Genomic DNA, 26,307 nt, shown 5'->3' on the forward strand with positions numbered 1-26,307 from the left:
CCATCCTCCCAGCACCTTCATGCGTTCGCCAACCTGGAAGCGCTCCAAACCCCCATCATTTAGGGGCTTTTATGGAGGTTCCATTAGGTAGGCACGATTGACTGAATTATTGACTATTGGTGATTAACTCAACCTACAGTTCCTCTCCCCTCCCTGGAGATCAGGAGGGAGATCAGGAAAGTTCCGACACTAATCACATGATCCGTTCCTCTGGCAACCAGCCTCCATCCTGAAGTTATCCATGGGTCATTTTATTAGCATAAGCTCAGGTATGGTTGAAAGGGGCTTGTTAGGAATACCAAAAGATACTCTTATCACTCAGGAAATTTCGAGAGTTGTAAAGTTTTGGGGGGATAAAGACCCTATATATTTCTTACTACATCACAGAAGGTTTGAGTAGTTTCTTGATTTTTTTTTTTTTTTTAAACAACCCGGAAGATGAGAAGACAACTTGGTGAGTCAGCAGGAATTTCCCAGTTGCCCTGTACCTCCCCTGATATATAGCCCCTGACCCACCCAGATTTCTGCCACTTTCAAGAACACACTCAGAATTCTTCAAATCACACTCTGAACCCTTGCTTTCTGGCTAATGAGTTTTGATCTGTTCTCAACCAATAATTATACAAGCTAAGCTAAGCTAACTCATTTTGGAAAGAAAGGGGGCTATAGGGACATTACACATAGTTTGAGGCCATCTTATGAAGAGTTAAGAATCATTTGCTTATAGGCCACCGTCTTCTCTGTGCTCTTCACATTTCTTGTTGGTATATATATTTTTAAAGTCCTCTACTAAATTCTATTCTATAGTAGTTCTCCATGCTTCCCCCTAGTGAGGGTAAAAAAGGACTGCAGATAACTTCCTGTGAAATTCTACTTGTCTGTTACATGAGGCCTTCACAAACGCTGTTCCCTCTTTTTTTTTTTTTTTTTAAATAAATTTATTTATTTTTGGCTGTGTTGGGTCTTCGTTTCTGTGAGAGGGCTTCCTCTAGTTGCGGCGAGCGGGGACCACACTTCATCGCGGTGCGCGGGCCTCTCACTGTCGCGGCCTTCTCTTGTTGCGGAGCACAGGCTCCAGACGCGCAGGCTCAGTAGTTGTGGCGCACGGGCTTAGTTGCTCCGCGGCATGTGGGATCTTCCCAGACCAGGGCTCGAACCCGCATCCCCTGCATTGGCAGGCAGATTCTCAACCACTGCGCCACCAGGGAAGCCCTGTTCCCTCTTTAAACAAATTCCCTTCCTTACTTTCTTGTCCAGATAACTCCTTGTCCTCTAAATCTCACTTTATGCCATTTCTCCAGAAAGCCCTTCCCTTCTTTACTCGCCCAATCCAAATTAGGCCCCTGTTACTCTCTCATAATGTCTTATAATATCACTTTACGGCATTTGTCATGATTTGTAATTCTACTTTTGTGTGCATTAGGTTACCATTTACCCTGCCTCCCTCCCCATTAAAGCACAAGCTCCATGCAGGCAGGGACCATGTTGCTCACATCTCTATATCCAGTGCCCAGAACAGCATGGCACATAGTAGGTACTCAATATGTATTTGTAAGTGATGAGCAGCTTTTCTACAGAGGCCTAGGGTTTTCTAAACATAATATGCCCAGTACTAGCTTCTAGTTTCTTAGGATACAAATTGTTCATGGTGTCTTCTGAACACAGGGTCCTGTCACAGCAATAACCATATTTTATTATTTTTTGGCCATACTGCGTGGCTTGTGGGCTCTTAGTTCCCCGACCAGGGATTGAACCCAGACCACGGCAGTGAAAGCAGGGAGTCCTATTCACTGGACCACCAGGGAATTCCTAATAACCACATTTTCAAATGTCTGCTCTCATCCACATACTTGAGTACTTGTTGCTTTAAATGTAATGCTAATCCTCCACAATGGCCCTGCCAGGCGGGGATTATTGGCCCTATTTTACAGACAAGGACGCCAAGGTTCAGAGAGGTAAACTAAATTCCTCATAGTCACACAACTAGTAAGCAGAGGCACAACCAGCATTCAAGCCCAGCTCGGAGTCCACGGTCTGAGCTCCTTCTGCTGAGTCCCCACTCCACAGACAGGGTATATGACCCCCAGAGGGACACGCCAGCAGGCCTGAGCATATGAGAAACCATGAGACCAACAAGTGACCCATTTCTGGTATTTTTTTTCTTGATGGTAAATAACATGAAATATTTCTGTGTTAAAAAAAGATATATATTTTAAAGTATAATATGTAATAAATTTAAAGAAACATAAAAAACAAAACACAGAAATTAAAAGAAATTTCCTGCCTGTCTCAGGAACCTTCATGGCAAAACACGAGAAGCACTTGTCACTCTTTCTTCATTTCATGTCCCTTTACCTCATTGCTATATTTTTAAAATGCCAACATTCCAACTCAATCTTCATTTTCCATTCCCACCCTCCTTTCACTAGAAAAATTCAAATGTTTAGAGAAATTGTCAGTGTGTCAGCCACAGGCAAGTCATTTTCAAAAACGTTAGTCATTTATGAGGACACCTTTTTGTAAGTACAATAAATCTGATTGATTTTTATTACACATCTTAGTTTAGAATCACTTTTACATTCCTAGACAAAGAGATGATACAAATAAATATGAGTTGTAAAATTAGAGCCCCAAGTATTGGCATATTCTTTGTCTAAAGGTAGCCAAAGAGAAGGTCAAGATCGATAGTAACTCCAAAGAGCCATAAAGCCCACTGCCTCCTGCCTGCCCCAGGATCACTCCCTTCATAAATAACCTCAAAAGCACTTCATTCAAGAAGCAAGGGTGGGGAGAAGGGGGGCAGGTTTCTGAACAGTACAAGACAAAACCCTGCATGACAGACAATAGCCAGGCCCACTCTTCTTATCCAGGTCCCTCTGAGCATTCCGATTATGGCTTTCAGAGAATATTAATAGCCCCCTTTTCAGTCCACTGATGGTGCTGAGATGGCCCAAGGCGTTGTTTGCAGTGAGCCTCACCTCAAGTGGGAAATGCGAGGCAGAACTGATATCCCACGTTAACAGGGAATCGACGCTTCTCAGAAACCTGGCAACGATTCTACATTCAGTGAAGGAGGACTTACAAGAGTCAGACAGAAGCGGGGCACGGCCCACGTCTGAGCTGCAGAACTCTCTTACGCCCTTGGTCGTGGAGGTGCGGGTGGTGAGATTCAAGCAGCATGCAGGCATTCGACGGAGGACAATCCAATATTAGGGCGGAGTCTTAAGAAAGTGCTTCATGCCTATGATTTGTGGCCTTGGGTTCTGAATCCAGGGGCCTGGGAGACATGGGATTTGAAATCTGAAGCCAGATACATTCCTACCAATCAGAGCAAAAGGGGGCCTCACTGAGGGGGGTTGCACACTCCGCCTCAAACTCCTTCTCTCAGATGAGCTGCTTAGATCCTGTTAGACTTGCTGCCAGACTTCATTAGCTGCTGCTGACTTGAAGGCCCTCAGATGGCTTGGAACATTCTAGCATGACTACAGACATGAAAACCAGGTCCCCCAGTCGACTTGGTAGGTCTACACATTTGGCTCAATTCAGAGCCCAAAGCAGCAGCTTTCCGGTGGCAGCAAGACATTCTACTGTCTACTCTATTCGAACATTTCTCGGATCCATTTTGAGAGAAGAAAAGCACCAGAGACTGCTCTGGGACGGGACGGCTTCACCTCCACCCAGGGGTTCTTCTACTTTGTTTCACAGACCACCAGATGAACACAGCCAAGTACAAGGCAAGCCTGTTTTCATAATCCTGCCTGTCAACTTGGCTTTCTTCTTTTGCCTTCTTAGAAAAGTTCTATGGTCACTCAATCACCTGTGGTCAGAATAGCCACCTCGAGACATCAGTATTCAGCTACAGTGTTATCTGCAATTTTCAGTTCTCAGATTTGCCAAATGGATATGTTCAGCCTAGAGAATTCAGACTAGCTTCGAGGAAATGTGGGGCAAGAGAGAGGCGTAACCGGCAGGTCACCATCGGAGGCCACCCACCTCATTATCTGCTTTCTGTTCAAACAGGTAAATTCTTAGTAAATAATAAAGAAGCCGAGTTTGATCCCGAGAAAGATGAGGGATGCCTCCATTATGCTCTGGGAATTGCTGAAAAGGGCCCTGGGTTCAGAAAGAATGGTTATAAAAAGGAGACAAGCTGTCAGACGACAGAGCTCCATTTGTAGAGCACTAAGACATTGCACTTGGTACCTCCTCTTTCCCACGGGTTCTGATCCAGAAATGTGCCCTGGGAACTGAGCAGCTGAGTTAAAGTATAACTCAAGGCCCACCTGAGTCGCCACCTTCCCGAGGCACCGTGCCAGCAAGGTGCGCGGTGTGGCCGACTGGGGACGCATATTGTCCCCTCAGGCTTGGCTCGTGGACTCAGACACCAACGTGGGAGCTTCCAGCCTGGATTAATCATTCAACGGGCCTTTAATACAGACAAAGGCAACAACTGCACGGTAGCGTATTTCTGAAGTCGGGCAAGTTCTTGATCTCTCTCTCTCTCTTACAAACACACGCAGACACACTGGAAGCTTGTGCTTGCACACCCGCACACATTTATGAGCTTCTCTTAGGGGGAAATGAGTAACATTCACCTAATGACCAACGTAAAATGAAGCTTTGAATTTCAATAATACAAAGAACTAAAACTTACAAACCAAACTAGTATATGTAAACGGAAATTCCTAACTCTCTCCTCTGAGCCTATGCGATCGCACAGCCACACCTCGCCACCACCTTTGGCTCTGCCTCAGAAGAGCCACAGTTCTAGGATTAGGTGAGTTTTCCGCTGAAGGCAGGCAGGATTCCTCTGCTTCCATCTGTTATGCCTTCCCTTGCCAATGCACCAAGCCTCTTGACTCTTGACCTGCCTGGTCACCCCAATGCTCTCTATGCAAATATGGAACAAAACGGGGGATGCAAAAGTGCCACTATGTGTCTCGTCCCCCCAGCTCTCGTCCCATCAGAGAAGGCAGAGCCAGCCTCCCTTCTCCCACACATCAGGCCCACTGCAGAGCATGCTCTGGAGGCAGAGGATGGGCCCAGGCAGGGATGCTCAGAGCATGCGTGCATGGGGAAAATGGTGACAAATGAAGAGTAAAGTGACACAGTGTATGGACATGGCATCAACTTACAGATTTATGTCTTTGACAAGATGGTCATGGTTTTGAGGTTTTCAAGAAGCTGTTTCCCTAAACTCTCCAAGGAGGCAAAGGGAATGTTATTTCTATTGCCTCTGACATTGAATCCTTCTGGAGCAGAAGTCGGTAGCTTCCTCGAAAAACATCTGCTCCTTCAGCAGATCCCAGAGGGAGATCCACTTCTTACTGAGGGGCATGGACCGTGCCCCTTGGAGGCTTGGCTCCAAATGAGATTTCTCATTTCTACCTACAAAAACAAGCACCTGTTCAAGTTCTAGGGCTTTCGCTTTCCAACCTCAGTATCATTTTATCCTGAGCCTCCAAAGACTTGGTCCTGCTAAGGTGACTCCTGATTCTGCCCTATTGTTCAACAAGAAGGGAGCCCAGTGTAAAGAACAGGCTAGAAAGGAGAGGGGAGAGGGTGGGAGGGCAAGGGAAGGGAGAGGAGAAGGAGGAAAGGGAGAAGGGAAGCAAGGTCTCTGGTCATTCTCTTGCTTTCCACTTCGGCTATCGCGCTTTACCTTACCCATGCATTTCTGAGATGCTAATTAAAGGACGGTTCCCAGAGGAGCTGAGTGCCAGATTATGACCAGCATGTTTCAACCAGATTAAGTTGGTTAATCTGCAAAGAGGCCATCGCTCCTCCCCAGCGGAATGGTTCTGAGTTTGGGCTCGAGTCCTCTCTGCGGGTTTTTGCTTGTCTCTTCTCTCAGAAGGCAAACGCTGTTTATACTCTGGGAGAGGAGGAAGTGGGTTTACTTTGGAACCAGCCCCCGAGACTGTGGATAAAGCTGAGATGCGGGGGTTCCTGAGGAAGAGGAGGAGGATCCCGACTTCCTTCCACTTTTAGGTCTGCAAAAGTCAAGCACATACGTACATTACACATCCCGTCTCTGACACAGATCAGATTCCTTTCCCATCAAATGCCATTACATCTCAGGGTGGCCTTGCCTCAGCGGACTTTCAACTGTAAAACTACCAGAGACTGGCACAGCCTGCCCCTCTTCAATGGCCAACACAACCTGCCAACGGAGGAGTGAGATCTCAGGGGAGGGCCTCTGATTCTCAGCAATTGTTATTCCATTAAAATCATATTTTGACTGTCTTCTCCAAATTGGTAAAAAATACTAAGTTTGCAGGTAGAATTCACTCCTTTTTTGGTTTTTCACTCAATTATTTTCCTTAAATTTCAAATCCAGAATTTAACAAGATAGAATTTCTAATTTAGCACCAAATTAAATCCTTGGTCATTTAAACTGAGGCTCAGAGCCTGGGTTGTGGATTCAGATAGACCTAGGTTAACTCGGGCTCTGCCACTTACTTCCACGATAAACAAGCACTTTTGCCACACTCTCCCCTCATTTGTCCTTGTTCAAACATGTTCTGTTCAAACAGAGGTCACCAAAAGCCACTCACCTGGCCTTGGGTTTCTTATTTGCAGTGCTTTCAAAGGATGATGCGTCCACCTGTATCTCATCTTCATCCTGCAGAGCCGCATCCAACGCGGCCTGGACTTTGGGGGCAATGGCGGGCCCCTCGTAGTCTCTGGTGGTCCGGCTGGGCATGTCCAGCTCCAGCAGCACGATGTTTTCTGCCTGCAGAAGCAGAGCCAAGACCAGCTAGGATGGCCTCCAGTCACACAAAGGGAGTTCAAGCAATCTAAACCCAAGAACAGAACCTCAAATTGCATGCTACTCAAAGCCTACCAAGGGCCCGCCCGGAAGAAGTGATGTAGTTTTATAACTTTCTTCCTGGTGCAGTTACAGATGATTTTTATTTTCTTCTCTATGCTCTTTATTTTCCTTTTTTTTTTTTTTTTTTTGCGGTACGTGGGCCTCTCACTGTTGTGGCCTCTCCCGTTGCTGAGCACAGGCTCCGGACGCGCAGGCTCAGCGGCCATGGCTCACAGGCCTAGCTGCTCCGCGGCATGTGGGATCCTCCCGAACCGGGGCACGAACCTGTGTCCCCTGCATTGGCAGGCGGACTCTCAACCACTGTGCCACCAGGGAAGCCTTACTTTCCTTTTTTTCTTTTTAAAAAAACAAAAAACAAAACCAATGAACATGTATTCTATCCTAAGGGGAATAATCAGGGGAAAAGAATAAATTAAGTAAAACCCATTTATTGTAGACAATGTGAAAATACAAAAAGATACGCAGGAGAAAACAGTAGTCACCAATAATCTCCCCACCTACGGCAGCTTTGATGAACTTTTTGGTTGCAGAGGGAAGGAGGCAGGTATGGTGTATATATGTGGAGGGTGTGTGTGTGGCAGTATATGTGCTTATTACCACATTTTAAAAATCAGACTGGGCCCTGCCTCATAACTGGCCTTGGAGATAGATTCCCTCACTTGATATCCCGCAGTGGGCCTTTACCTAGCTCCTAAATACCAAGTTGAGTGTGAAGAGGGAAGAACACCCATGGTTCCACATCTTCCCCTCTAGCTCCTCCCACGCAGTGGAGTTCAAGCCCCAGGGCCCCAGAGGGGGCACGAGGGGCCCCAGCTGGGAGAAGGTAGGGGAAAGAATAGCGTGGCTCCACTGATCAATTTTACATGTTGAGATACTGCATAACATTTCTCTTAATGGAGCCAGTCCATTGCTAAAAATCATCTGAGAGCCACTGCTTTAAATTCTACCTTTAGATCAAGGTAAGCCACCTGGAAACCCACATATTTGACTTGCAGGCTTTAAAATCATGTTTTTTGGCTTAAGACATGAAATAACCGGCACTCTCTGAAACTGCTAGAAAAAAGTTTCTGAGGATTCTGTGTGACACATCACTCATCCTCCACTACATAAAGCCTCACCTAATACATCTTTTTTGCTTTTGCTTTCTTTACGTAAAATAACTCAATGCCAGGAAGAACAGTGCCTGAGGAGCTAACTAATCCTAATCTGTTCTGCTCTGGCTGCTAAGGGAGATTCAAAAACATTTAAAATTTTTTAAGTGAAAATCTTTCATTATAAACGTAATACAGGGAATTCCCTGGTGGTCCAGTGGTTAGGACTTGGTGCTTTCATTGCTGTGGTCCAGGTTCGATCCCTGGTGGGGGAACTAAGATTCCATAAGCCACAGAGTGTGGCCTAAATAGATAAATAAATAAAAGTCATACCAGTTCCCCACTGACAGTTAGAAAATACAGATAAGCAAAAAGAAGAAAATTTAAAATGAGTTCACTTCCATTAACCAGCGACAACCAGTTCACATTCTGATCTACTTTGCACCAGATTTTTCAATTCATATATACACTTCCAGTACCAATTGCTCTATAACTTAAAAACACATGTGTCTCCTGATTCATCCACTTACCAGCAACCTGACCTTTAAGCCACAGGACTGACCGAACAGAGTAGGTGAGAGGGCTCAATTAGAGAAAGCAGCAAAGTGCCGAGTACAGTGCCTGGCACACAGCAAGTGCTTATCAACAGAAGCCTGTACGGTATTTTTATTGTAAAATACGTTTGAGTCATTAAATAGTCATCAATTATGTCACTTCAAATAACTACTTGACTCACACACATTATGTTAAACGGAAGGACCGTCAGCTCTTTAACGCATTTCCATCTCCTGTTACTAGACGTCTACTTTCCTTCCCATCTGCCCGCAAGGCCATTCTAAAGCTCATTATTGGCTACGTGGACAGTATGTTTGGACTCTCCTCCTTCCCTCCTGATTTGCTAAATCTCATTCTCTTTTACCTTTTTATTTATTATCGTTTGTTATTTATTAATTATATTTATCTATTATTTGTTATAATTGTTATTATTAATATTACTGTCCTCAGGTCCCTCTGGAAAGAGGATACAAACTGTGACTTTGCAGACCGGTGCCTAAGGGTTTACATAAATCTAATCTCTTCTAAGACAGAGGAGAGAGAAACGCGAGTACAATCTTCTCACCCTATATCGAGCCTCTGGACGAATCATCATGGACATTCTTGCGTGCTGGCTCAATGGTCTCTTGTATCCCACAGCTGACACTGGCCGCTTCATCATCTGTTGATTCCTGGAAATGGACTGTGGTGGTCAAATCCCTGGCTGGAGTGTGTTCCACAGTCCCAGGATCGGTACTGTGGAACCAGCACTCAGAAAACTGAGCCTTCTTTAGCTAGAACCTGAAGCAAGAAACTCCCTGGACTGAAGGCTGACATGTAAACGGGGCAGGAGCTGCTTATATTTTCTGCTGGGGTGGCTTTCTGATTCAAGTGTGAGCATCACGCATCTCTTAAGCTGGAAGGGCCCTGAGTCATCCTACAGTTCTTAGACAGCAGGCACGAAGCCTAGCTGTAGACACTCTCCACCCCCGCAGCCTTAGCAGACATCTCCCATCTTTCCAGTGGAATCCAGATGCACACTGAGAATCCTTCTCCACATTGCCAGACTGACACGTAAGAGAACACCTATGTACCGCCCCTCCCTTGGCCCAGCAGTTTCACTTGACAGCTGGGGGAGCTGAAAAGCAGGAACTTGGTAAAGGTCATTAGTTCACTGTGATAAAGTCTCCCAATTCCTAACACCATACTCATCACCAAACTTTTACCTCATGGACTTATGGCAGCCACAAAGACCTGCAATTGGTTCCAAGTTTAAATGGATCAAACTGTGTTCTTACCATACCTCTCTGGCCGAGCCCAGCTTATCAACATTCTTTCCCTCCTCCCCACCTTAAAGTCTACTTGAAGTCATTTGTGACTTACTCCAGTCTGGTTATAGGATGTAATTTCCAATGATCTTCCTCTTCATCAAAGAAGGATCTATTCATAATTTTACTTTTTTCTTCCAGAGGGATGAAGTTTTCTATAATAAGATGCCTGTAAGAGCACACATACATGGGTGAATAGATGGAGAAAGAATACGAATGGGGTGTTGGCTATCTGGTCCCACGTGAAGTAAGTAATAGGTAAGGGTCAAGTCACTCAGCAAACATTTACTGAGCAGGTACTATGGGCCTAGCGTCATACAAAGAGCTGGTTTACAGACATGAATGACACTTGGTTCTGCCTGAGATAGACAAACACTCTTTGGTATGCTGACAGGTCTTTCCTAGGAATATGGAAAGGTCACTTACGCCCAAGGAGTAGCAGCTTGAGGAGGTGAAAGGACTAAAGAGGAAGGCAATGCCTGGGCTACGCTGGAGTGAACACGTGCTAAGTGAAGTATTTGGGGAGGGCCACTGGTACTGCTAAGCCAGCTCGTTAACGTCCAAAATGCTGAAAACAGATTAGAAATTAAACTGCCTTCCTCCAATCCTATGCGTTGTTGCCCAAGGTGGAGAACTCCACATTCTAATCACCAGAACAAAGAGCAGAACGAGATGGATTTCAGTCCCTTAGACCCCTGAGAATGAAGACCATTCCTGAGAAGAGTCTCTGCCTAAGAAGCACCCAGGGAACATGGCAAACAATGAAACTGGAACCCACTGGGTTGTGTCTCTCCATGGTGATGACGATCTCCTGCCCCCTCTCTGTGTTCACTCTTTCAAAACCTCAGGACAGAACAATGCCAAAGGGGTGTTAACGTGGGAGAGACACAAAACAAACACCACAGAGGTGTAGGGTGCTATGAGAAACAGGCTGACTCACTGTTTATTCAAAAGATATTAATTAGAGGGACTTATCTGGTGGCTCAGTGGTTAAGAATCCGACTGCCAATGCAGGGGATACAGGTTCAAGCCCTGGTCCGGGAAGATCCCACATGCTGCAGAGCAACTAAGCCCGTGAGCCACAACTACTGAGCCTATGCTCTAAAGCCTGCAAGCCACAACTACTGAGCCCGTGTGCCACAACTACTGAGCCCGTGCGCCACAACTACTGAGCCCGTGCGCCACAACTACTGAGCCCGTGCGCCACAACTACTGAGCCCGTGAGCCACAACTACTGAAGCCCACGCACCTAGAGCCCATGCTCCGCAACGAGAGAAGCCACCGCAATGAGAAGCTCACACACCACACCGAAGACTAGGCCCCGCTCCCCGCAATTAGAGAAAGCCCGAGAGCAGCAACAAACACCCAACACAGCCAAAAATATATATAATAATAATAATAATTTTTTAAAAAGATATTAATAAGAGACATAGCAATGAAAATGGCTTCCTTAAAGAAAAAAATATTTTGGAGAGAAGAAATTTTCTCTTTATTTGATATTTAAGAAACTATTTTTTATAACATATATATATATTTTTTTCTTTCTGACTTTAAAGGTCCTATTTATACATTAGAAAATGTAAGAAATACAATTACACACAATTTCACCACCCAGAGATACTCTTATTATTTTGGCATATTTTGTTCTGACCTTTTTTCTAGGTGTACATGCCTAGAAAGAGGACTGACACATACATTTAATATTAAGGGCTCCTTTCCAAATTCAAAACTTAAACATTAAAAGAATCTCTTTGAAAAGTTCCTCTTTTTTTTTTTTTGACCATGCCTCGTGGCATGTAGGATCTTAGTGCCCCGACCAGGGATTGAATCTGTGTCCTCTGGAGTGGAAACGTGTAGTCTTAACCACTGGACCACCAGGGAAGTCGCCTGGAAAGTTCCTCTTTAAAGAAAACTTCGAGCAAATGTGGTGGAAGGACCGATATAAAAAAAACATCATTTTGCAAAACCCCTAATGAAATAATGCAGCCAAACAAAGATCATTGCTGGCTGAAACCATTAGCTCAGTGGTTCTCAAGGCAGGCTGCACATCAACAGCAGTTACAATATTTTAGCCGAACCTCATGAGAGATCAACGGTTCTCAAAGTGTGTTCACCAAACCAGCAGGAGCAACAGCTGGTACTTGTGAATACAAATGCTCAGGCCCCACCCCAGACATACTGAATCAGATTCTCTGGGTGTGGGGCCCAGCAATCTGCATTTAACAAGCCCTTCGGATGATCTGGTGCCTGCTGAAAGTTTAAGGACCACTGCCCTAGACCAATGAAATTAGAATCTCTTAGCAGGGGCCCAAGCATCACTATTTTTGAAAACTCCTCAGGTGATTTTGGTACGCATCCAAGGTTGAGCGCTCACTTCCAGTTACAGAGAAGTAAGGGAGATAGAGCCACAAGTTAAACGGCACTGTGAAGAAGCAGACTGACAAATCCAGAGCGTGGGATGTTTCTACAGGCTACCTGCCCTAGCCTTTTCATCAAGTCAACTATGAAAAAAAGTTTTTAACAGGAAAAAGGATTGCTCCAGATTAAAATAAGCTTAAGAGACATAATAACCAAATGCAATATGTGGTTCTTATGTAGATCTTAATATTAATAAACCAAGAAAATCTGAATAGGGACAGGGTACAAGAGAAACAATGTTAATTTTGTTAGGTGGAAAGATATCATTACGTACGCAAAAATCTATTTTATTTCTTCTACACTACACTAGCAATAAACATTCTGAAAATAAAATTAAGAAAACAATTCCATATACAATAGCATCATAAAAATAAAATACTTAGGTATAAATCTAACAAAAGAGGTGCGAAGACTGCACTGAAAACTATAAACATTCTTGACAGAAATTAAAGAAGATTTACATAAATGTAAAGACATCCCATGTTCATGGATCAGAATACTTAATACTGTTAAGATGACAATACTCTCCAAATTGATCTATACAGTCAACACAGTCCCTATCAAAACCCCAGCTGGCTTTTTTTTTTTTTGCAGAAATTGAAAAGCCAATCTTAAAGTTTATATGGAAATGTAAGGGACCCTGAATAGCCACAAAGAATCTTGAAAAAGAACAACAAAGTTGGAAGACTCACATTTCCTCATTTCAAAAGTTACTACAAAGTTACAGTAGTCAAGACAGTGTGGTACTGGCGTAAGGACAGACATACAGCTCAATCGAACAATACTGAGAATTCAGAAATAAACCCTTACATTTATGGTCAACGGATTTTCAACAAGGGTGCAAAGACAATGAAAGAAGAGCCTTTGCAACAAATGGTGCTGGAACAACTGGACAGCCACATACAAAAGAATGCATTTGGAACCATATCTCAGACTTTACAAGAAATTAACTCAAAATGGATCGCAGACCTAAAGGTAAGACCTAAAACTGTAAGACTCTTGGATAACCTAAGAGAATTGCAAACCTAAGTGCACAATAAAACTTGTACACACATGTTCACAGCAGCATTATTCATTATAACTGAAAGGTAGGAACAACCCAAATGTCCATCAACTAATGAATGGAAAAAATGTGGAATATCCATACAATACCATATTGTTCAGCCATTAAAAAGAATGAAGTGCTAACATGCTACAACATGGATGACCCCTGAGAGCATGTTAATTGAAAGAAACCAGTCACAAAAGACCACATATTGTATAATTCCATTTATATGAAAGGTGGAGAATAGGCAAATTTATGGAGACAGAAAGTAGACCAGTAGTTATTAGGCTGGGGTACGCGGTAATGAGGAGTGACTGATAATTGGTACAGGGTTTCTTTGGGTGGGGGCGGGGGGCACACACAGATATTCTAAAATTAGATTGTGGTGATGACTTTACAACCCTGTAAATGTATTTTTTTTTAATGACTTGTAGGGGAGTTCCCTGGTGGCTCAGTGGGTAGGATTTCGGGCTTTCAGTGCCGGGGCCCAGGTTCAATCCCTAGTCAGGAAACTGAGATACTGTGAGCCACGCGGCACGGCCGGAAAAACAAATGACTTGTATACTTTAAACAGGTGAATTGTATGGTATGTGAATTATATCTCAATAAAGCTTTTTTAAAGAGAAGCACTGTGGTCATGTATGTAGGTATATAGGAAGGAGATAACATGAGGTAAGATTTGCTTTAAAATATTTTTATGAAAGATAGAAGACAGAAGATTGTTTATCGTGGAATCTGGGTGATGGGTATTTGGCTGTTCATTATACCACTCAGAAAATTCTAGTTAATAAAAGATTCCCTTTTATCAATAGATAGAAGCCTTCTTTAAAGGCAGGAAGGTAGAGTGGAAAGGAACTTGGAGATCATCTCAGTTAACAGATGGGACCCAGAGACAGAAAATAACTTTGTTTGGAATAAACAGAAGACAGACAAGGTGGCAGGAGATGGGGTGGAGAGAAGTAGGGCCCTGTCCTCAGGGGTATGTTTCTGACTGAACACACAGCAAACCCAGCAAGTGCTAGGGGAGCCCTGGAAGGCCCAGACCTTACTTGAGTTTCAGCTCCCGGGTGAGCTCATTCTGTGTCTGTTCCAGCTCCTGCCGCTCCTTGATGTGCTCTTCTTGGAGGTCATGGATCTCTGCCTTCACTGCCTGAAGCTTGGAGAAGAGCTGGAACCGACAGGAGAGGCAGGTGAGAGGGGCAGCCCTCTAGACAACAGAGTTCTCCCTCTGCCCCAAGCCTCAAGGCACCTCTGCCTGGCCTCGTTCCTTTCATACCTTTTTGAGCTTCTTGGTCTTGATGTCCACCTCTTGCTGCAATGAGCTGTACGTCTCTTTCAGTTCCAAGGTCTCCTCGTCGCGGCTTTCCATCTGTTGCTGGATTTCTCTTTCTCGACGTTTCTGAGCAACATCACAAAATTGATCAGTGTGCCTAGAGACAAGGTCTATACAAGAATATGGGGCTGGGGGCTCCAGATCAGGGTCTCCCCCCAGGAAGGGGCTGACACACTTCAGTTCCGTTCCCTTTGAAGAGTCTAATACAAGAGATATTCGCTCTGTCGCATTAACACAACCTCACCCCACCCCGTTCTCTCCAAAAAGGCATGAAAAGTTACCTGCTCTGCAATCTCCTGCCGTTTCTGCTCCAGGATTTTCTGCTGTTCGTTTGTATGATCTACTATATTTTTTCCTCCAACAAGCAGCTTACTCTCCATGGCCTTTGTGAGGAAAAAGTAGAACCCATCTGATGAGTGGTCTCCCTCAGAACACAGCTCCTCACAGGGAAGCCCATGAAAGCTAAAGAGCTCAGGACTGAGCCCAAGGGGATGAACTCTGGGGGAAAATATAGTGTGCTCAGCTGTACCCTTCCCATCATGGGTGGGGCTGAGGCCGCTTCACTGGGGGCTTTATTTTGGAAACACTGAAGATACAGCTTCCCCAGACACACATGAATTGCAGCTTTCTTTTTAAAAAACACTGTTTGGGTTTGTTTGTACCAAGTATTTGACCCCACTAAGAACCTATTAAGCACCTCCTATGTGCTAGGTACTGAGGATGCAGCTGTAAATACAAATCACAAAGCTGAGAGTCCACTGAGGGCCACAGACAAGCAAGCGGCCTCTTACCCTATGGAGTCGGATCCCATCAGGAGGAAAAGACCGAGTAATAAGGGGAGAGGCACACTGGAGGGAGAGAATTCTGGCTTTTGGAGGGAGTCAGGGAAAGCTTCCTGTCTCAAGGAATTAGCTAAGAAAAAAAAATTTTTTTCAGAGGGTAGGGTAGGGAGTGGTGATACATGAAGTTGGCAAAGCAATCAGGGGTCAATTCAAAAACCTCCAAGCCCTGTTAAGGGAGACTAAGCTTGACCCTGAGACCCGCAGGAACCACTGACGTGTCCTTTGAGCGTTAGGGCACAAAATCACACTTGTGTTTTAGAAACAAAAGTCCCCTGCGACAGGAAGAATAACTGGAAAAGGACAGGCTGGGTGGAAGGAGAGCAGACAGGAGGCAGTTTTAAGGGTCCAGGCCTGGGCTAGGGCAGTAGTGGTTGGGGAGAGCAAAGTGGATGGGTCCGAGAGAGGCAGCATTCAGAGGCTTACGGGAGAGGGGCAGCAGCTAGCAATGATAACCCTTCAGAGTCTGGCTAGACTGAGAAAAGGCAGGCAGGAGCGGGCTCTGGGTGGCCGCGGGCATCTCCGTGGAAATGTCCAGTAGGCAGAGGCCATCGGGCTGGGATATTAGGAGACAGCTCTGGGCTGGCTATACAGACTGCAAGTCTTCAGCATTTAGATGGTGGCTGAAGCCAGGGGAAGGATTTGCACCTGAAAAGCATGGAATCCAAAAACCCCACAACCTTGCTTTTAAGAAACTTATACCCCTGCCGCCATGTTTCAGGGAGCACTTGAAATTTTCCTCTTCTCTCAAAACAAAGGGGCTGGACTGATTACTAACCCTCCCCTCACCACACACACCCTTCCGCCTCTAAAATTCTTTTGTCCTGTGATCTTACAGCATCCAGGGATGGAGAAAGACAGATGTAATGTCATTCTCCCATAAATAAAACTTGTAAGAGGTACAGTGACCTTGAGGTGATGCTGAGTCCTGCCACACTAGGCTTCTGAGAGCTGCCCAAATATCCCAAGTTGTTTAGAGGGTCTAGGTGGTTCCTGGGCTTGAATAACAGATGTGATCTTAAAAACCAGCATGGAGGGGCTTCCCTGGTGGCGCAGTGGTTGGGAGTCCGCCTGCCGATGCAGGGGACGCAGGTTTGTGCCCCAGTCCTGGAGGATCCTGCATGCCGCGGGGCAGCTGGGCCCGTGGGCCATGGCCGCTGGGCCTGCGCGTCCGCAGCCTGTGCTCCGCGGCGGGAGGGGCCACAGCAGTGAGAGGCCCGCGTACCGCAAAAAAAAAAAAAAACATCATGGAAATCAAACATGGGTACACCCAGTTACACAAGTGCAGGAGTGAGGAGGGGTGAAGTAACATAATGGAATCCCATAGTAAGCCCCTCCCTGGAACACAGTTACCTCCTAATTGTGTTGTATGTGACTCCATTTTCACACCAGGTCTTGAAAGTCTTGGAAAGGACCCCTGCCTCTGAAGTAAAATAGGACCCAGCTCTGTGAAAGGGCTACTTTGATGCCACAGATAAAGTACAGCTTCATATGGTCGGGGAAGGGGAAGCAAGAAAGAGATCACTTGTGATTTTTAAATTAATAAACATAGATACATTTTAGAGTAGAAATGAAGTTTGCACAAATTCCATAAGATAGAACTTCAAAGGAATTCTGGGTTGTGGTCAGGCAGCGGTCATCCTCAGATTTCCAGAGCTAGCTCTGCACTCTCTTCTGCCATTAAAGCCCTGTGGCAGCCCAGAGTCCAGGCACCTGATGGAATTGTACACTGTGGACAGAAAGAACACTCAAGGACACTCACAAGGGGCGCCTCCACGCTCTAGAATACAATTCAGCCACTGCCACACAGTGGTTGACGGCAAGGGAGCCTCTGGGCGGGGGGTGGTGACAGAACTGTTCTGTATCTTGCTTAATCAGAGACACAGCATATGAAAACCACAAGGAGATACCAGTGTATATCTACCAGATATACAAAAAGTCAAGTCTGCTAATCTCAAGTGTTGGTAAGGATGAGGAACAACCAGGACTCATACCCTTCTGGTAGAAGCTTCAATTCACAGGGCCACGTTAGAAAGTGACATGTCACTGTCTAGCGAAGTTGAAGCTACACACACCCTAGGACCTGCTGGTGTCAGGCAAGAAACTCTCGCGCACACATGTTCTCCTGGAGCCAAGTACAAGGAATTCAGGGCAAAAAAAAAAAAAAAAAAAAAAAGAAACAGAAACAACCCACACTATCAGGAGAATGGAATACCACGGAATTCTCAGAACAACTATAAGGAATGAATCACAGCTTCAGGCATCAATATGGATAACTCTCATTAACATAACATTTAGCAAATAAAAGTAGAGCACAGTAGTGGGATTCCATTTATATAAAAGATAAAAAGTATGTGAAACTAAAACTATCTTTTATGTAGAGATATATATACACATTTGGGAAAACTATAAAGACAAGCAAGGAAAGAATAAACACCAAAACCAAGATAACAGTTACCTCTGAGCAGGCGGGGACACAAAGAGCTTGTAAAGCTACGGATGCTGTTCTGCTTCTCATACTGGGCCGGGGCGGGGGAGGGGGTACATGGGTGTTAGTCTTATTGCTGTCAAAGAAAAATTGTTTTTCTTCATCCAATTCAATTCAACAAATGTTCCTCGGACACTGGGTATCACAAACCCTAAAGAGACACCATCCTTCATATCATTTTTTTTGATAAAACAAGAAGGTTTGAAAGAAAAAAGACCACGCCTAAGGCAGGGTACAGTACCTTGATTTTGGCGCCCAGCATCTCGGCAGCATCCTTTTCCCGCCGCAGATCCTCCATCTTTTTCTCCTTCTCCTTCAGCAGCCTCATCTTCTCCTCTGCAACCAAGCTGTGGTCCTCTACAATGGCCCGCTTCTCGATCTCCAGTTTTTCTTGCTGTTCCCGCCAGTAATCATCCTTATCATCCCCTTCGTCCTCACCCTCTTCTCCCTCCTCCTCCTCCTCTTCCCCACCCCCACCCCCGCCCCCACCTTCCCTCCGCTTCTCTCGCCTCTTCCTTCTGCCAATGGACCGTTTTTCTAGCTGGGCCTTGAGCCGAGCAATCTCTTCCTGGAATTCTCGAAGGAGGGCATCCTTAGGGTCCTCATTGACCCTTGGCTTGTTCTTAATGTTCTTGGCACGGTTGGCGTATCTCAGAGTGGTTAGAGTCTCTTCTACGTTGTACGAGGCAGGCCCCACGTTGGCCACCATCACAGTTTTAGCATTGCCACCGAGAGAATCTTGGAGAAGCCTGGTAAGCTTTGAGTCCCGATATGGAATGTGAGTGCTTTTGCCGTCCACCAGGGCAGAGATGACGTTACCCAAGGCTGAAAGGGACAGGTTGATCTTGGTAGCTTCCTTCAATCTTTCCCCTTGTGCACCGGTCTTGGCCTGCCGTTCGCTGCCAGCAAGATCTACAAGGTTCAATTTCCCTACCCGGATATGGTTTTCGCCATCGAGGCCCACCTCACTGCACTCGATGGTGATGACAAAAATTGCATGCGAACGGGAACTGTGCTCGTTCATGTTGGTAGCACCGACAGAACGGTTCTGGTTCCCCACATTCATCACGTGCTCTATTTCCTTCACACTCTTGGTGACAAAGGAAGACAGGTCTTTCACGTACACTCCAGTGTCCGGCCTCTCCTTGAGCTCAAGCCTTTTGGTCTGATCCTTTGAGAGGAGATCTCGGATCTCCTCCTGGTAGATCTCTAAGTAAGAAGCCCTGACCAGGTACTGTTGATTCTGGGATCGAGAGATATGGGTGAAGATGTGATCAAAAGAGTTAGGGATGACCCCTCTTTTTTCAGGGTCACCCCGGACTCCTTCCATCGTGTAGGTTTTCCCAGTCCCAGTCTGTCCATAAGCAAAAATCGTCCCATTGAAACCCTGCAGGACGGAGTCCACCAGTGGTCGGAACGTCTCGTCGTAGAGTTCAAACTGCTTGGCGTTCCAGTCGTAGACGGCATCAAAGGTGAAGGTCTTGGGCATTTCGTGGGCCACTCCCTTGGGGTTCTTCACCGACACCTGCCCCAGCTTCACGTCCACATCCACCACCTTGTCGTACGAAGCAGCCTTTTCCTTGCCATTCATGGGCCGACAGCGAACCACCACCCGGACTGACTCTGAGCTTTTCAACTTTGACATGATGAGCTCTGACCGGGTCGATCTTAAGGGCTATGAATCCAAAATGAGTCTCACAATGCTAGGGTCCTATAGGAAAAACAAAACAGAGTAAGCAAGGACAGTACAGCTGTCACTGGGGGCTGCTGAAAAGCACATGACACACCCAGGTCCCCTCCATCTTGCCAACCTTCCGACAGCTGCACTTAATAACTCCACTACATTGGATATTTCCTCATGGGATCTTAACCAGCTGCAGTGGGAAAAATAAAAGCACTAGTCCACCTATAGTGTTAACTAGCTTGTCCTCCCTTCAACTGATAGTTTATCTTATACTACAGGCTGAGGCAGCTGGAAACTTTATAAAAGCCTGGGTAATCTTACGTGCTGTGGAACTACTACAGCCTCTGCACAGAGCCATTCAGAACTATCTATCTAAATTCAAAATGCACGTCCCTTTTGATCTAGCAGCTGTATTTCTAAGAATTTATCCTACAGATAGAAGGATATCTGTGTTGTGGCATCATCTGTGGTAGCAACAGATTTCAGGCAACCCCAATCCCCATCAAGAGGGGACTGATTAAATAAATTTAATATATTTAATATATACAAATCCTGGAATCCTGGGCAGTTACTAAAGAGAATGTGCTAACCTAAACGCAATCCTAAAAGAAGATATGTTGTTAAGTGAAAAACGCAGATGAGGAACAACGTGTATAGTACAATTTACATATGCATGCTACAATGTAAATATACATGTAAAAGTGGTAACAGTGGCAGCCTCAGCAGGGGAACTATGGGCCCAGACAGTGTGTATAGTACAGTTTACATATGCATGCTACAATGTAAGTATACATGTAAAAGTGGTAACAGTGGCAGACTCAGCAGGGGAACTATGGGCCCCTGATGACACTCAGAGGTCTAGAGAGAGGAAAATGACTTTTCACAATACAATTGTTTGTACTGTTTGAATTTCCTATCTTGTACTGATAATACTTTTCCATTCTAAAATCATCAACTATGGCTTGTGCAAAATGTATTCAAATAAACAAGGATGTGGGGTAATACATTACAAAGAAAGCACTTATCCAATCAATAAATTTAATATAATTTGAATGCAAATACGAAAATAGATGTTAAGAAATTTTTAAATAAAACCAAAAACAGAACTTCATTTGGTGCTGAAAAACTCAGGCAGCAGAAGCAAGTATGATTAAATGGGTCCTTTGGGAAGGGGTACGGAGCAAGCAGATCAGAGCAAAGCGGTATGTATGAGGACCTTAAACTCCCGAAAACCTCAGTGCAAGAGTTTTTAAACAACAGGTAATTCACATGGTTCTTGACTCAAAAGGCCCTTTGGTGACAGGTCTCTCTCCTTTACCTGTTCTCCAGCCACCCAGTTCCCTGCTTACAAGGTGAGTGTTATTAGATTTTTATCCTCCTGAACTAGTTTATGCATAACAAGCAAATATGTATTAATACATACTTACCCTCTCCCTTTTTACACAAGTGTAGTATGTTATACACAGTAATATGCAGTGTCCTGCATCTTGCTTTTTTTCATTAGACAACCTGTCTTGGAGTTTGTTCCCCTCAGTAAATGCAGAGCTGCCTTATTCTTTATGACAGCAGCAAACTATCCCTCTGTATGGAAGCACCATTATTTATTTAACCCCTACCCTAGCACTTAAGCTGTTTCTGATATGTTACTGTGAAAAACCTAGGACCACATCCTTTCATGTGTGGGAAAATCTATCTGTAAGGATAAATTTCTAGAAGCGCAATTGCTGGATCACAGGATATACACATTTGTAATTTTAGTAGCTACTTGAACAGTAATAACAGGATCCTTTTTAGTTGTGAGAATGACCTATTCTTTGCCAACAAAAGGTGGGAAAATGTGAAGCAGGGCTGGGCCGCTCTAGGTATATATGCTGCAAGTTAATAAATACAGAGTCAATATATTCCTCCGTTGGTCTTTCATAAAAACATTGTTCTGCTGCTAAGCGCATGGAAACATGAAAAGTTACTTTTCATACTTCTTCTAGTTGTTATATTAATAGAATAATGTTGTCTAGAATGCAGAACCAGAAGACCTCTTACCCTCTCGTCACCCATTTTCTGTAAAACCTGTAAAACAGGGGTAATTCTTCGTTTTGGATGCTTGTGAGACTAAAAGCCACTTACAAAGGTGGAAGTGCTTTGTGAACTAATATAAAGCTGGATTAAAATTAACTAATACAGTTTCATCCGAAACCCTTGTCAAAGGGTCATTCCAGAGATTACTAGTGAGCCCTAATTTTATGCATTAAAAAACAGAAAGGGGTGGGTGGGGAACGGGTCACTGGAGAGGATCAATTCTTTTACATTACATACCCGGGAAGAGGCCGAGCTGTCCAGCTTTTACCTATCAAAACACTGTGGCCCCAAGCCTGTTTAATAAAAAAAGCCTGCGGCAGGTTTTCTTGCAGATCTTGATGTTCAGATGCTTCTGTTACAGCTGCATATATTTTTAAGCTCTCCAAAACAATAAAAACAAAGGAATGACAATGACCTACAATAACCTTAAAAATCTTTTAAAAAGAAGTAATTCCCAAAGCCTGAGTCCCCTTAATTAAATCTCCTTGATTTGGAACACAGAACACCATTTCTTTTCTGAACTCACAGAGCTCGGCTGAGCTAGTCATGTACTACTGACATATTATTTCAGGAAGATGGACTAATTTAATTTCCTGCCACCAGGGCTTAAAATCTCGCTGTGGGTCCTCCTCAAAGGAGAAGGTTTTCTTGGAAGGATGCCCTGATTCTCTTTCTTTACTTTATTACCTTCCTTCTCCTTCTTCTGGTCAGTCTAATTACAGCGATAAATCTTTAAAGGAACTCACAACATTGCCAGGAAAGAAGGAACCACAGGTCAGCAGTTCAGCATTTTTGTCCTGAATACTTTTTCTGCTAGAACTTGTCATCTCGATGTTAACAACCACTATTTGAATGGCTACTACACGAGAAAAATTGAGTCTTCCCCTAACTTCATCTCTTTTGTCCGCTGAGGAAATCAGTTGCACATTTCTCATGGCAGCCACTCTCTTCCAGAATCTTTGAGGACTCCCCTGGTGGCGCAGTGGTTAAGAATCCACCTGCCAATGCAGTGGACACAGGTTTGAGCCCTTGTCCGGGAAGCAACATGCCACGGAGCAACTAAGCCCGTGCACCACAACTACTGAGCCCACACACCTAGAGCCCGCGAGCCACAACTACTGAGCCCACGCACCTAGAGCCCCTACTCCACAACGGGAGAGGCCACCGCAACAACAAGCCCACGTACTGCAGTGAAGAGTAGCCCCCACTTGCTGCAACTGGAGAAGGCCTGCGTGCAGCAACAAAGACCCAACACAGCCAAAATTAAATAAATAATTTTATTAAAAAAAGAAACTTACATGATTGGATTCACGCTCTCTCACCCTTGCTAGCTGTCATGGAGTCCACCTCAAATTCTAGAACCAGGTGCAGACTGGATGCTTAGTAACTACTGGCTTCCTATAGAGATTCTAGAACAGAGGTCACAGACTGATCACATTCTACCTGCCCCCTCTGCCCCAACTAGAGAAAGCCCGCATGCAGCAACGAAGATGCAATGCAGCCAAAAATAAATAAATAAATTTAAAAAAAGAGAGCGGTGTTGTTAAAAACAAAAAAACAAAACCCCAGCAATTCCACGTCTATATTTGTGTATGTCCTGGTGAAAAACCTTTGCACCTGTGCACAAGGAAACACAGACAAGGGTGCTTCCTGCAGCACTGTTAAAATAAGAGAAAACTGGAAACAACCATCCATTTATAGAGGAACTGAAAAATAAAATATGGTATACTCACATTACAGATAGTATACTATTCAGCAGTTCAAAGTAATAAATTAGAGCAGGGGTCAGCAAATGACAGCCCACAGGCCAAATCCAGTCCATAGCCTGTTTTAGTAAATAAAGTTTTATTGGAACACAACCATACCCCTTTGTTTACATATCATCTATGGCTGCTTTAGCTATAAAATAGCACAGCTGAGGGCTTCCCTGGTGGCGCAGTGGTTGAGAGTCCACCTGCTGATGCAGGGGACACGGGTTCGTGCCCTGGTCCGGGAAGATCCCACATGCCGTGGAGCGGCTGGGCCCGTGAGCCATGGCCGCTGAGCCTGCGCGTCCGGAGCCTGTGCTCCGCAACGGGAGAGGCCACAACAGTGAGAGGCCCGCGTACCGCAAAAAAAAAAAAAAAAAAAAAAAATAGCACAGCTGAGTAGCTGCAGCAGACAGTATGGCCCACAGAACATAAAATATTTACCACCTGATCTTTCACAAAAAAAGTGTGCCAACCCTGAATTAGAGTTATATATATTTACATGGATAAATAAATAGGTTGAGTGGAAAAGCAAGCTGCAGAGTGATGATTATGACTAAAAACTTAGAAAACAATATGGTGCTCATGGATTTGCATTAATGTATACGTAAGTATTCCCCCAAATGGGTAGAAGGATATACAACAATTTATGATAGTGGCTGTCCAAGTTGGGCAGGGTGAAATGTTAAGAATGGGACAAGAAATGTGAAGAATTTTTCAATTTTATCTGTAATATTTTATCATTTCTCCTAAAAAAAGAAACAGGGAATGAGACTTGAAGCAAATAAGAGAAAATGTTAATAATTATCAATTCTGTTTCCTATATTTTTCTCTGAATGTTTAAGATTTCTCAAAAAAGAAAAGAAAAAAGAAAACCAGCAATTTCACATTGAAACAGAAAAACCAGATTTTCTGCTTCTCTGGAATAATGGGAATATCTGACAGCCCAGGCCCCAAGTGGCAGCAATGGGAACTGAGTGACGGCTGCCCCTCTAATGGGCCTGGCCACCCAATCCTCCCCAGCCCACACTCCCTACTGTCTCACACCCAGCATGCTCTGCTCATTTATACTGCCTGCCTGGCTCCTGTAGGCATCCCTGTCCATGACCAAATTCATGTATACATGATCTAATTGAGAAAGGCCTGCCATGTTAGTCCATCTCTTTTTTTTTCTTTTCAATATTTATTTATTTATTTGGATGTGCTGGGTCTTAGTTGTGGCACGAGGGATCTTTGTTGCGGCATGCATGTGGGATCTAGTTCCCTGACCAGGGATCAAACCCGGGCCCCCTGCATTGGGAGCGTGGAGTCTTAACCACTGGACCACCAGGGAAGTCCTAGTCCATCTTTTAAAATGACATTTACCAAGGCTCTGTAATGACATGGAATATGCTTAGAATAAATGAAAAAGCAGTTTACAAAATTGAATGCATGCAATCACAATTGTATAAAAATAAGATACACATCAAAACATTAATAGTGGTCCACTTTGTGTGATGGGACTACATATAGGTGATTTCCCCTGCTCCTTCGACATTTCTATATTTTTCAAATTTTCTGTAACAAGCATGTGGTATCTTCAAATGGGAAAAAATAAAGGTCTGGCAATTCACCAGAAACATCCCTGCAAGGAGGAGCAATGTGCGGTCACACAAAGCACATACTAATGCATCTTTAATCACTGCACTCCAATGCAACGTCCTCTAAGATCTGACCGAGCAACCACCTGCCAACTGCCTGGCCTAGAGCTCAAGGACTCAGAGTGTCTGAAAGGCAGCCCAAACTACGGATCACAGGGGCCATCAGGAAAGCAGCAACACTCAGGCAAGAAGATAAAAGTGACTCCCTATTAACCAGCCCAAACCAAGTCCCTGGGCAGGTTTCTCTAGGGGAAGCAGCTGTTTCTACTCCATATCCAACTCATCACCATCAACACTACGTTCTTTCTCAAGTGTTGCTAATTGTTTTGAAGTATCAGGACTCCTTGTCTGCAAACCCTGAACCAACACCAAGAGAGCAATTCCAACTCTGGGTCTTTGGTTCCCATGACGGTCAGCTATCAAAATGTGAATTACACAATTTTCAGAACAAGATTATTCATCTCCAGTTGAAAAAATAACATCACTGTCTGGAGAACTTTTAAAAAGACATGGAATGTGTGTTGAGGGACTAGTCCTATATTTGCTTCTATTTACATAAAATATATCTGAAGGGATATGCAAGAGCCAGATAACAACACTGGCTGCCTGTAGGGAAAAGAGCTGGGTGGCTGAAGGCCAAGAGTATAAGGGAGGCTTTGCAGTGTATAATCCTTTTATACCTCTTGAATCATGTAAATATATTACCTAGTCAGAAAAATCAAATTAGGGGAGAAAAAAGATGGAAAAAATCTGTAAAATTAACTACATCCAGGTGTTAAAACTCATTTTTCTCTTTTCATCTATCCACCATGAATATAATGTAATAAAATGTTTTAACTGATGAACAAAGGGTCCTAGTTGTAAAACTATTTGTCTTAACTTCATGGTAAAGCTTCATAAAAGAGCTTCTATGAGGTCTACAGCAATGGAAATCCTTAACTTCCTAATGTCAATGTAGCATGTCACATAGCCTCAGCCATAAAAGGCATTCAGAGCAAAGATGTCAAAATAACAGACTAATAAAATATATTCTGGGGACTTCCCTGGGGGTCCAGTGGTTTAGACTTCGCCTTCCAATGTAGGGGGTGTGGGTTCGATCCCTGGCTGGGGAGCTAAGATCCTACATGCCTCACAGCCAAAAAACCAAAACATAAAACAGAAGCAATACTGTAACAAATTCAATAAACACTTTAAAAATGGTCCACATCAAAAAATAAATAAAATATATTTATTTTAGTGTAATATAGT

The 26,307-nt window shown here is 44.3% G+C and overlaps 1 protein-coding gene across 4 annotated transcripts in view; it reads right to left on the reverse strand.

The window, feature by feature from the left end:
• Nucleotides 1-2,486: 2,486 nt before the first annotated feature.
• The window catches only part of KIF3B (kinesin family member 3B), a 37,998-nt gene continuing 14,177 nt past the window's right edge, over nucleotides 2,487-26,307 (reverse strand). For 3 of the 4 annotated variants that reach the window (XM_027078615.1, XM_027078613.1, XM_027078614.1), the window contains 8 exons: nucleotides 18,153-19,622; nucleotides 14,866-14,967; nucleotides 14,528-14,650; nucleotides 14,301-14,419; nucleotides 9,844-9,957; nucleotides 9,047-9,152; nucleotides 6,558-6,736; nucleotides 2,487-5,993 (listed from right to left, as the gene is read on the reverse strand). In XM_027078615.1, coding sequence (XP_026934416.1) covers nucleotides 5,897-5,993; nucleotides 6,558-6,736; nucleotides 9,047-9,152; nucleotides 9,844-9,957; nucleotides 14,301-14,419; nucleotides 14,528-14,650; nucleotides 14,866-14,967; nucleotides 18,153-19,556 — 2,244 coding nt within the window. In that variant the 5' untranslated portion in view covers nucleotides 19,557-19,622 and the 3' untranslated portion in view covers nucleotides 2,487-5,896. Of the gene's footprint in view, nucleotides 5,994-6,557; nucleotides 6,801-9,046; nucleotides 9,153-9,843; nucleotides 9,958-14,300; nucleotides 14,420-14,527; nucleotides 14,651-14,865; nucleotides 14,968-18,152; nucleotides 19,623-26,307 lie in introns of those variants that run through there. The other variant, XM_027078616.1, reaches the window with a different exon arrangement.

The sequence above is a fragment of the Aethalodelphis obliquidens genome, unplaced genomic scaffold, assembly GCF_003676395.1.
Source record: "Aethalodelphis obliquidens isolate GAN/ISIS:26980383/991018 unplaced genomic scaffold, ASM367639v1 scaffold42, whole genome shotgun sequence".
Classification (NCBI taxonomy): Eukaryota; Metazoa; Chordata; class Mammalia; order Artiodactyla; family Delphinidae; genus Aethalodelphis; species Aethalodelphis obliquidens.